Source organism: Salmo salar, chromosome 01 (assembly GCF_965601325.2).
Source record: "Salmo salar chromosome 01, fSalSal1, whole genome shotgun sequence".
Lineage (NCBI taxonomy): Eukaryota > Metazoa > Chordata > Actinopteri > Salmoniformes > Salmonidae > Salmo > Salmo salar.
The window spans coordinates 60095442-60108143 of NC_138291.1; the positions used below are offsets into that span (position 1 = coordinate 60095442).

Consider the following 12702-nt stretch of genomic DNA (forward strand, 5'->3'; position numbering starts at 1 on the left):
CTCAAGATATGACGCTTGGAATTCAGGCCAAAGAGTTCAATCTTGTTTTCATCAGACCAGAGAATCTTGTTTCTCATGGTCTGAGAGTCTTTAGGTGCTTTTTGGAAAACTCCAAGCGGGCAGTCATGTGCCTTTTATTGAGGAGTGGCTTCCGTTTGGTCACTCTACCATATAGGCCTGATTGGTGGAGTGCTGCAGAGATTGTTGTCCTTCTGGAAGGTTTTCCTATCTCCACAGAGGAACGAGCGACCATCGGGTTCTTGGTCACCTCTTGGTCACCTCCCTGACCAAGTCCCTTCTCCCCCGATCGCTCAGTTTAGCTGGGCTGCCAGCTCTAGGAAGAGTCTTGCTGGTACCAAACTTCTTCCATTTAAGAATGATGGAACCCACTGTGTTCTTGGGGATCTTCAATGCTGCAGAAATGTTTTGGTATCCTTCCCCAGATATTTGCCTCGATACAATCCTGTCTCGGAGCTCTACCGACAATTCCTCATGGCTTGGTTTTTGCTCTGACATGCACTGTCAACTGCGGGACCTTATATAGACAGGTGTCTGTCTTTCCAAATCATGTCCAATCAATTTAATTTACCACAGGTGGACTCCAATCAAGTTGTAGAAACATCTCAAGGATGATCAATGGAAACTGGATGCACCTGAGCTCAATTTCGAGTCTCATAGCAAAAGGTCTGAATACTTATGCAAATAAGGTATTTCTGCTTTTAAGTTTAATAAATTAGAAAACATTCCTAAAATACTGTTTTCGCTTTGCCATTATGGGGTATTGTGTGTAGATTGCTCGGGATTACATTTTTTTAAATCAATTTTAGAATAAGGCTGTAACGTAACAAAATGCAGAAAAAGTCAAGGGGTCTGAATACTTTCCGAAGGCAGTGTATGTACAGAAGTGTGAAGATATGAGTCTCTGATGATTTGCAAATAGCATGTCTTGTATTAACATTGACTAGCATACATATACATAATAGTCCTCATCACTTCCATATAAAAGGAGTTACTGTGCCATTGATGATGTGACTAGTACATGTACTGACTGTCAGCAATGACCTTTGACACCCAAGAAGTAAACCAGAAGTAAGGAGAAGAGACCCCCCAGTGATACATATCAAACTTATTCCTTGACATGCAACTACAAGAAACTACATTAACAACATTTCAGAGAGATTATCAGAAAAAAGTTGGCAAAATAAAGAAAATGATCATTAAATATTTTTAACACAATAAATCATTATTGGGTTATCTGAACATATGACAATGGCAATGGGTAATGTAGATTTCATTTGTTTGTTTTTATATTAGTGGTTGTATTGCCCCTGTGTAATGGATTGCAGCAACCATCCATCCATGCACTTTGAAAACATTAATGCAACTGCTGAGCCAGGAAACCATCCTTGGTGAGTTAAGCCTAGTTTCAAAGCGACATATGACAACGTCAGAACAATCATGCTGCCTGGTTCTAAGACACAAAAGTCTGAACAAACAGTATGCCTACCCTACTGTGGTTTCCAGGGGTCTAAATAAAATGTCTAATGGCAAAATGGTCAAAGGGAATTAGAAAAAAAACAACACCAACCACAATCTACATAGGGATTGAATGGTGTCGCTCTTGATTGGTGTACTTACAGGAAGTCCAAGATGGCCCCTGTCCCCTTTATCCCCCTTCGAACCAGATGCTCCTTTCTCTCCCCGTATGCCTATGCCTTGCTCCCCCTAAAAGAGGCACAGAAAAGTTATTACTGATGTTTAGTACATAGGCATTAAACTCACTTACTAAAATCAATAAACATAGCTACTGTTAACTACAGTATCAAAGGATTCTGGAGGTACAGTAAGACATAACAGAGGCTACAACAACCAACTCTTACCTTTGGTCCTCCCAGTCCTTCAGGTCCCTGAGGGTTAAAGACACAATTCCAGTCAGGATATGTCAATCACTTCATGTAAATACGACATATTATCAGGAGGTTTTATGGATATTTCTGAGGGCCTATATTGCTTAATGGCGTGCCAACTGTAGTGTACTCACCGCGGGGCCAACTGGTCCTTGGGGCCCTGGAGGCCCTGGGGGCCCATAGACCTAAAGACAAACACCAGGTCATCAATGATACACTCCTTCATTAGTGGGTTCACTCTAACAACAAATCCTCTGAATCTGACCCTCTCAAGTCCACTCAAACATGCATGGGTCATTAAAAACAATGAGATATACAGCAGTGAGGGGGCCTCACCATGTCTGACCTTCCTCCCTTATCTCCGGACTCACCCTTCTGACCCTGAAGCATCAAGATACAAGGTTAACTTAGGCTACGCTCATCATAGTTAGCATGAATAAAACACTACAGTACACCCAATCAGCACTGTACAAATGAATAGCATTCTGAACAGTACTTCACTGATCCCCAAAGCCAGGTCAGACACTTCATACTGTAGGGTCAGATGCAGTCTGAGGGGCACCATTGCGTACCATTGTGCCTGGTAATCCAATGGGGCCAGGGGGCCCAGAAACCCCCTTTTCACCAGTAGGGCCGTCTAAACCCTACAGAACAAGGAAAGGGGAGATAGTGATAGACGTTAAAATATTGCCTATATTTTGTTGTTTTGGATTGTTGTTTTGTGTGTTACTTTTCATAATAAACTGTTAGTCAATTTACATATTTGAATGAATATTTTTTTTTATAGAAAATGTAGTCCTCTCATTTGTCAGATGTTCGAGGTCAAAATAGATCTTGAAGGCCTCAAAATGACACAATGAATTACGACCAGCTTTTTGAGATTGGTCTTGGTAGTAGTCTCCAACTCGTGACTGCCAGGACATGAATCTGCCCACAACGAGGGACGCAATGTTGCCCATCCTTTCTCAGAGTCGAACCACCCAGACTGCTTGAATGAAAGCACTGAGATAATCGCACAACTCTTTTCAAACAATCCTTTCATGGTTAACAAAAAATACAGTACATATATCTGTTAATATGATTAACGCTGCATGGCGTCCTCATAATAACCATAAGACAACGGTAAAGCCATTCCCACAGTATGGCGTAGTCTTGCGGTATGTTTTGGCTACATGGTCTGATGAGTGTAGCCCACTCCAGCGTCAGAACTGGAGTTGATATATTACTGTAGCCTATAGAAGGTCTCTAATTACATAATACGTGGGTGGTACAAAGAGCTAAGGGCCTCCCTTCCCTCTAGTTAATGATAGTGCTCTGGCTTTGGTGTGGGAGTGTGTGTAGTGGTGTGGTGTGGGTCTGTGGTTCCCCAGTCACTCACAGGTGATCCAAAGGGACCCATGTCCCCCTTGTCTCCTTTAGGTCCTGAGAAACCCATCAGGCCCCCCTCCCCTCTGGGACCTTCAGGGCCTGCTGGGCCAACAGGACCTGGCTCTCCAGGCTTCCCCCGAGGACCCTGGCACACAAAATAGACATCATTGTCTTTGTTGTCTTTATTTTTATCGTCATCTTTGCCATGTTGTTGTTGATGTTGTGTTTTATCATCCGTAACAGCTGTACAATGGACATTTATACTGGACAATACACAATAGGGGGTGCTCTAACCTTCTCTCCGTCAAGACCTGAAGGGCCTGGAAGGCCAACTTCACCCTTTGTTCCTGGTGTTCCGGGGACCCCTGCAGGTCCAGGTGGGCCCTGGATAGATAAAGAGACTGACTCATTGAAAACTGGTTGGCCTACATTTTCTGCAGCATACAGTAACATAGGGACCGAATGCGTCTCCAATGTACACATCTCCATCTGGCTTTTGGGGGTCACATCATTTTTTTTATTTGAAAGAGTCTTTTTTTTAATACAGCTGCAGAGTTTTAAAAGAGCCGATCACTCGAATATTGTTGCTTTAAATCAGTGCTCGCTCGAGCACTCTCGCAGCATTTCTCTATCCATCAGTTCCATTCAAAATGCATACAAAATAGATAATCCTGTTCAAGATTGTTTTGTTTATTTATATATATATCAGATATCAGATATATATAGAGAGTATAGAGAGTACCAGTCAAAAGTTTGGACACACTCACTCAAGGGTTTTTCTTAATTTTATACTATTTTCTACATTGCAGTATAATAGTGACTCAGAATGACTTATTGAAAACATACTGTATATCTAGTACCGTATTCATAATAGAAAACATTGTATTGGAATTAAAGTGGCAAAATACAGTAGGCCTTTAAACTAGCTGTCTGATCACAACTGGCTGTCTTTTTGTTACACAGAACTGCATAAAGAAGGCCTATACATTTCTAATGCATCATCAACAGACTTTAGAGACAGTCACTCACCATCAAAGGTACATTCCGAATATCCTAAGGAGAAAAAAAACACAATGTTAGAAGTCCTGGTACCATTTACAGTACTTTACGAATCAAACACAGGCTCATCACAGGAAGCAGTAAAGAGTTGGTGACGTACATTTTCATTGTTGATGATTTCTGATTTCCCTGGCTCCCCTGCTTCACCTGGAGGACCCTATCAAGTTGGGGATCAACAACAAAAAAAGTATATTAAGAATCATAATAATTCATTTGCGCAAATCTCCCACTGGCATTTACGCATGACAGAGCCTGTACTTACTCTTGGTCCAGCTGGGCCATCAGATCCTGCTTCCCCCTGGAGGATGATCAAAGGTTAGACAGTTAGCCTCTCCCCTTTCAATTATCAACCTCAACACAGCATTCAACACTAGCAGGATGGGAGTGAACGTTACTTGAGCAAAATGAGAGGACAATGTTAAGTGATCATACGTTTCCTGTTGGGCCAAAATGTCAACCGAGGCTACAAAAAGTTCCCATCTCACCTTGAGACCTTGGTCGCCTTTGTCACCCTGGGAAAGATACAAAAAAAAAAAAAATGTTTTATTGTCATGCATGATATTATTAAACCAAGGTAGCCTTTTCTGACAGGTATACAGCCTCTTGTTGGATAGCTTTAGTACCTTGGATCCTGATAGGCCTGGGAGTCCTGGTGTCCCTGGTTCTCCTTTGATGCCAGTTCCTGCTGCGCTGGGTTCGCCTTTGTCACCCTGCCACAGAACAGGACATGGACAGTGCCATTAACGAGAGATGAATAACACAGCCCTGAAGGTTGGTCACAACGGATCCATACGGATCTGAACCACAAAGTGAATCACATGAAAACATCCAACAGCACAGCTCCTTGTCCACAGCTTTGGTTCTTAACCCCTCAACACAGAGGCACGCACTCAAATCTGCAAAAGCATTCTCTAACAAGAGGATGTTTTCACACATTTGGAAAATCTCTGTGATTTGATGGAAACAGGGTCATGTGAGTGAACGATTTCTCTGAAATGGCCCGCTGTCACGTGATGCATGTTATGCCGCGTCACCGCAGTACAAGCAGCTATAAGAAGAAAGTCATTCAGGAAGCTGATTTTTCAGTCCATAACTACTGCAAAGATCAAAGCACTTCTACACAAGCCAAGCCTCCTAACAGAGGAGAAAGCTAAAGAAGCAACTCGAGACTCTAATCGCAGCTCCAGTCAGTCACAAAGACAAACAGTGAGACGACTGACTCGATGGAGCTCTCGTTGTTATGGGAACACTGATGATTGACAGACACGGAGCACAAACACAATGTCCATTCCAGGCCTACCCTGTAGCCCCTCTTTCCAGGAAAACCAGGTGTACCGGGGATACCAGCTTGACCCTTTATAGTGGAAAGAAGAGTTTCAGTACCCTGGATACATATATATATAGGCTTTTACGATCTGTGTTAGCCACACCATTCCAAGGAAATTACCTTTCTTCCAGGAGCGCCTGGAAAACCTGGCTCTCCCTACGGTGTCCAAGATGGCACAAAGGTCAAAGGTAGGGGGAAAAGAAAGAAGACAGAAAGAATGAAAGTCCTACTCTTCTTTTTCAAATATTGATGAACCAATATGTGAAAAAGCACACACGTGCACATGCACACAGAGGGAGGTAAGCTAATTGGTACTCAGTAAACTTGCCTGTTTGAATGAGTAGCCATGCCACATATCCCTAACAAGCAGTTTCTATACATTTCCTAATAGTCTGAAACAGCGCGGAGCCTGTTAACATCCACATGTTTGTCCGTTTTCTTGGAAGAACATCATTCCCTCAGCGCAAGTAAACAACATGCACTGGGATCGATATTTGGAAAGGCATGTCTGGGTTGGTGCCTTCTACGCTTGCACATAGCTGGTCTGGGTTTGGACACGGATCTGTCGCTGATTGTCATCCGTCAAGAGCTTCTAGCCCACCGCAAGCCGATTAACCCTCGAAATTGGTTGCTATAAATAGTGAAGAGCACACGAGAGTTATTTAATTAATCCCTGTGTTTGCTCCCCTCTTCAATTGGCTAGATTAACGAGGAGACACACGGCGGATGATGCATGGTCACAGCTGTGACCACAGGACCTGCACGGGTTTATAGCAGGGGGCTGTGGTCCGAGTCCCAAATGGCACCCTATTCCTGGTCAAAAGTAGCGCACTTGATATGAAACAGGGTGCCATTAAGGACGCAACCGGTGCCTCTCGCTTACTTATACAGTATCTACTTGACTTGCTGAGACTCAAATGCCATGTCTTATGCCAAAAGTTACCAGGGTGACTTCTCTCGTAACAATTTACACCCCATTTCAAACGACTAATCATGAATGTCAAGATCTGGTTCTTAAATCAAGATGCAGAACAACCATGGACCTGAGACTATTACTCAAAAATGCCATGCACTATTAATCATTGGTTTGACTTGTATTTTGGGGAACATTTGGATTAGGAAATTCTTTGTCAGGCAGTTCAACAGACAGCATACTGGGAATACAGCCCTCTAACTCAACTCTGGACCTCCAAGCCAGTTCCACTGCCCTTTTCATTGTTCCCCTCTAATCAGGGACTGATTTAGTGGGTGCAATTAATTATCAGGTAGAACAGAAAACCAGCAGGCTCCGGACCTCGTATTGTTAGATTTGAATACCTCTGGCATAGAGTATACTACCAGTTAACAGATACAAAGCATTCTCCCAAACAAATTTGGACAAACAAAGGTCTGAGAGGAACAATATGGATGGAGAAAGACACTGGACTGCTCCCATCATTTCATCTCAGATACACAGTATGCACACTGTCAGACACACTGTATGCACAGGATGGTTTAGGACAAGGGTGAAAGGTCAGGAGATAGTTGCACATGGGTGGACTACCTTCAATCCTTGTTTCCCTGGCATTCCCGGCATACCAAAGTCCCCCTAAAAGAGGACATTGATTATCAATAACTACAGCGATTTTGTTCCCAAACAAGCAGGACAGCACACAGTTAGTATTGACGAAACACACTGAAGCTCAAATGAAAACGCATCAATTGGAGGCACAATTCAACCAACCAAAACAAACTTGTTGTTGCCATGTATCAAAGTAATGAAAACAAATGATCAATGTCCGTGACCAAGATCCTCAAGAGAAAAAGCGTATTACATAAACAAATAAGAACAGAGACATGGGGAGGAGTGGTGGAACGTCCCTGGCAGAGAGAGCAAAGGCGGCAGTCTGACTCCTCTATGTCTGACAAAGGGGCAGGTGGCATCACCCAACTTGGCAACTCTCCTCTCCTCTCCCCCACCCTACCGACAGACACTCAGCAAGTGCATTTCTGCTGGAGCCTCTGACAGGTGCTGTGGTTCAGGCTCACTGTGGAGGGGGGAGGAGAGTGGGAGGGGGGAGGATGGGGCGCCAGTAGACTGCAGACTGTACTGGACCAATGGGGGGGGGGGCACCGAGCCAGAGCCCAGCCCCCGCAGCCCCCGCAGCCACAGCCCCCGCAGCCACAGCCCCCGCAGCCACAGCCCCCGCAGCCACAGCCCCCGCATGCCCAACTGCCCCATGGCTTTCACACCAACCCGTCAGGGGGTTGTCACGTGGGGATAGAGTGTCCGTCCGTTTCTGAGAAGATGAAAGCGCCGAGCGGGCCCCCTGGACAGGAGGGATCAGGGCAGGTGAGCGACGATGGCTCTAATCGCATGGAGGGGCCCCCAGCAATCACAGCAAAGAAACAGGAAGCACAGCTCCCTTTGATCTCCTGCTTCTCTAATCAGCTCGCACCATTCCTCCCATCTACTTAGCTATCCCTACCCGTCAGCGTCACTCACCACCCCCAGGTTCTATTTTCACACCGGCGTGTGTGTATGAAACTCCATGGGTGTAGGCCCGCGCGTAATCTGTCGACTGATAAGCCTGGTGCTTGATTTTCATGGCCCGCGTGCGGTCATGGCCTTTCCAGTTCAGAGGAAATGCCCTGTTGGTCACAGGGGAAAAGATTCATCATCTGTTCAAAACAAACTGTAATGATCCCTCTGATACACCAGTAAAGAGGGCGTAAACAGTGTGAGATACTTTAAAGATGGCCTTAAAATGGCCACTGCAGCCACTACCACTACCAGAGTGGATCTGAAGCAAGTGAAAGGAATAATAGCACTAGGTAGGTGAATAGAGAGGCCTACTTTTTGCCTTCCCCTCTGGTCTAATGTGCTCTCCAGCTGTGCTGGTCTAGGGCTCTCTGATTTCGAGGGAAAGTGAGGGCAGAGCCCCATTCAGTCAGACAGACGGTCGGTGTCTGAAGCGCTAGGCTTGGCAAAGTCTACCTCCCCACACACCTCTTCCCCCTGTGTTCTGAGCACCACTGTCACCTTATCCACTGTCTCTGGGTCTCTGTCGTCTGCTTTCCTGACTGGAGTGTCTGGGAGTGCCCACACAGCTCTGACCCAAGGGAGACATTTCAAAAGCAGGCTTTTCTAACAGCCTAACAGGCTCATTAAATCAACCAGTCGTCCAGACCGGGGGAGAGACATCCGCCATTACAGGGCTAATGGTGAACCCCTGTACGGCAACGGTGAGCTTGTTCACCATTACGAAAGCAGAGCAGAGGAGGAGGTCTATGGCTATCCTGTTCACTTCCTCTATGTCTAGCCTGGTTGACTGTAGCCTGGCGACTGTAGCCTGGCGACTCTAGCCTGTCGACTGTAGCATGGCGACTGTATCCTGCTGAGCGGGAGATGTGGAAGTAGCTCGGTCAGACTTGTGGTCGGCACCATGTGGACATTAACGATTATGGCCCATGCCACAATCCTTTACCTGTTCTTTTTATTACAATCTGGTTGTACAATACTGTGAGCCTGATCCAACATTGTGGAGTATAAATATAGAACAAAGTTCCCCTGGGCAGAGGCAAATCCCAAATCCTAAGGTGAATATAGTGTAGCTTTGGAACATTTCCTGCAAAAGCGCTTTCTCTTTACTATAAAACAATTCGAGCCATTCCTCTCACAGCCCCACTGTTGCTGTGGATACCGTGTCTCTGCTAAAAGCGCCCTTCCTTGAAGTGTTTTTCCCTCTCTTTCCCAATCTCTCGGTCTGTGGAGTCTAATGGGGAAAACACACGGCAGCTGCTACTGCTGTGTCGGGCGGCTCAGGCCGAGGAAGCGGGAATGTTCACCATGGAAACTGGTCGGCCGTGAGTCCGAGACTCAAGGAGGGCAAAGTCGGTATGACAGGGAGCTGACAGGTAAGCAAACAAGTGGCTGTGCTACATCATCCAGTCACGTCACTGGAGAATGTCCCACAGAGGGCGCTGCTCACTGTCTATGAGAGACTGAGTCAAAGGACTGAAGAGGCCTGGGGATCACATGTGTTCAAATCCCAGGGGGGTAAATGGGAGGATGAGAGCAACCATGTTGTTGTTGTTGAAGCTTTCCGGTCAGAGATGGGCAATACAGCTTCTTCTGGAAGGCTCCTCCTACCCCCCGTGTGGCGCCTTCTCTGACACAACGTTTTTCATCCTAGGATTGTTTGGTCTGTTTCTTTGATTGCATCACATGATGTATAAGATCATTTGCCCACATATTGTGAGGACTGAAATAAACGTGTGCCTTCTGATTTATAGTAACTGTCCAGTGTTTCCAGATTTCTATGAAATATGACCTGGTCGGCACTCAGAAAAAAGAGATTCAAGGTTTCTTTTTAGTATTTATTTCATTCAGGGGTGGTTATATTGTATATTTTTGATGCATTATTGGCATGTGTGCCTGTTCCAGGAGCACGCACACGAACGCACCTGTCGGTCGTTACACCTTAACAAGCTCAAAATAAAGAAGAGCACCTGAAGAGGAGACACTGATGACACTGACGAAGGCCAAAACGTTTGTCTATCTACCCACCCCTGAATTAAATAAATACTAAAAAGATACCTTGAATTTCCTTTTTGAGTGTGGACCAGCTACGCAATTATGGAATTCGATTCTATTTTGGTGGATGCACCTGTTCTGAGCGCAGTATGAAATATGACCTGTAATTACTTAGAATATGAGTGAAATAGTTCTCCTTTCAAAAAATGGTAATTAGGTATGTTAAAAAGCAGCTTTTCTGTGTTGGAATGGTGAGGGCAAACCCCAACAACAGAATGGTGTGGGAGTAGACCGCTGAGTGGCCAGCTCATCCTCCTCTAGACCATTGATTGACCAGCTCATGACATCATACTCTGTGAGGAAATAGCAAGCATTTTTTAAATGGTTTGTTTGAGATACAAGTTTTCGGTGGGGTTTTTGAAAAAAAAATTGATTCCAATTTAGTCTTTGGCCACAAATACGAGTATAGGGCGAGTCAACAAAATTATTTGGGTATGAGTTAACAGAAGAAGACATCGTAAAAGTGGGATTTTCACTGGACAGTTACTTTAAAAAACATCAATGTTCAAATGAACTAGTTCAACAGCACAAACTATATTAGGGTAATTATCTCAAACAAGCAATAACAAAATCAAGTCACAGACAGTGCTCAATTTATCTATAAAATAACTTCAGATGGCACACTCCACATATAGCTTCCAGTACTTTTCTCCCCTCTCCCCTATGAGGCCTTTCTTCCCCTCACCTCCCTACAGTGTGGATGGAGACATCATCAGAGGAAAGACTCAAATAGAGGGACTCAAAAGACAACCAATGCTACCAAGGGAAATAAGTCTTCCATTCTGAAAGTGGGCTACATAAATCTCCTAAAAACGTCTCCTAGCCATGTCAACGTCTAGACCTCTGGGTTCTGAGCCTCGCATGGTGGTCCCTTGACTGAAGGGGGGGTGGGTCTAGTGAGGGAAATGAATATTCCATCAAGCCCTACTAAACAGGAGGGAATTACAGAGGACAAGACCGCACCACTTGGGCTTTTTGAACTGGGATGATATCTGGGCCAGATTCAGGAACCAGCCCAGAGTTTGTCTATGATCTGTGTCTACAGATAAATACTCCCGGGTTATTTTAGATAATATTATTTACAACCTGCTACCGTCTGGTGGCTGCACACCCACTATCACATGTTTCACTGGGAGGCTCCTCTCCTGTGAGGCTTTAAGTGAAAATAATTCAGCCCATTCATGAAAATATACTAATGGACCAAAGTCAGTGGTGTGGGGTCTGTGGGGTGCGTTTGTGCTTCAGCGGGTGTCAGCTAAACAATAAGCTTCCTAAACTCCCACGTCGTGTTTTTGACAGTCAGAGAAATTCACATAGAACCTGTGAGACACCATTGCTTCTATCTAACCAACAACAGAGAGAGAGGGTGAGTTGTAATACGGCTCTCACCTTCAGTCCAAGCTCTCCCTTCAGTCCCTACAGAAGGAGAGAGAAAGACAAGAGAAACACAAAACATTTAGTCACATATTCTAAATAATTCCTATGATTTATTTTTCAATATATGAAAATACAGCCAGTCAAAGTTGAGAGGAAGACCCTTTCCTTGTGCCTCTGTAAATGGAGTTACAGCCCTGTACAATTCCACCAGATGGTGCAATACACTCTGATAGTAGTGGACCCATGAACAAACTCTTGACGCAGCTACAAAAAGGTATTGGATCCTCCATCAGGAACAGGGTGCAGTGGAAACATGGGAGAGTTTGTATTTCAATGCCTTCACATTTGAGTAACTCACACACCTCTGAACATCTAGTGCAACACTAACTTTCAAAGCGGTGAACATACTCTCGTAAAAACAAGGCCATGGCTTTAGTTAAGCCTTAGTCTTGGTCGTCCTCTGAGCAACCTACTGTAGGGTTGTTCAACCTCCTCATAAACCAGACTGAACTTTTTGGGGCTCTGTCATGGGAAAACAGTGAGATGGAGGAAAGCTGGAGTTGACAAGGCAATAATATAACTAGGAGCTGGAAGCTGTTGGTTCTTCCAGAGTTCCTCAAAATAGGGGTCAAACATAAATGAAATGGCAATTGCCAAACAGAAATACCTATTTTACAAACTCACAGTTTGACTCAAACTCTGTATATCTCACTTGAGGAAGTGTACTAATGACTTTGAGAGCGGATCGTGTCATAGAGAGGCTGTGGTTTGCTGACAGCAGCAGCCAAACAGTTTGACAATGCCCAGATGGCTAAGACGTTTAACCTGCTCCAGAGGCTTGTGTGGATGTGACCCTGTTTTGTTGGGGGATGTGGGAGCCATGCAGGCTGTTGTTGTCTCTCTCTCTCCCTCTTTTTTCTTTCTCTACCTCTCTTTTCAACCCCTATCTCTACCCCATCGTCCTCTTCTCTCTTTCCCCTTTTCAATCTCTTTCCCTCTTTGTATCTGTGTACATTTTTAAACTTAACCTTTATCTTCTCTAGGGTAGGGGGCAGTATTTTCACGGCCGGATGAAAAACGTGCCCAAA

At 44.8% G+C, this 12702-nt stretch overlaps 1 protein-coding gene across 1 annotated transcript in view; it reads right to left on the minus strand.

The window, feature by feature from the left end:
* Positions 1-12702, minus strand: part of LOC106606370 (uncharacterized) — a 53720-nt gene that overhangs the window by 14313 nt on the left and 26705 nt on the right. The window contains exons 17-32 of the mRNA XM_045720531.2: positions 11627-11653; positions 7205-7249; positions 5782-5817; positions 5635-5688; positions 4958-5044; positions 4820-4846; positions 4597-4632; positions 4435-4491; positions 4305-4328; positions 3570-3659; positions 3286-3420; positions 2480-2551; positions 2244-2288; positions 2042-2092; positions 1881-1907; positions 1639-1725 (exon numbers count right to left, since the gene is read on the minus strand). Of these exons, the coding sequence (XP_045576487.2) occupies positions 1639-1725; positions 1881-1907; positions 2042-2092; positions 2244-2288; positions 2480-2551; positions 3286-3420; positions 3570-3659; positions 4305-4328; positions 4435-4491; positions 4597-4632; positions 4820-4846; positions 4958-5044; positions 5635-5688; positions 5782-5817; positions 7205-7249; positions 11627-11653 (900 nt within the window). The remainder of the gene's footprint in view (positions 1-1638; positions 1726-1880; positions 1908-2041; positions 2093-2243; positions 2289-2479; positions 2552-3285; positions 3421-3569; positions 3660-4304; positions 4329-4434; positions 4492-4596; positions 4633-4819; positions 4847-4957; positions 5045-5634; positions 5689-5781; positions 5818-7204; positions 7250-11626; positions 11654-12702) is intronic.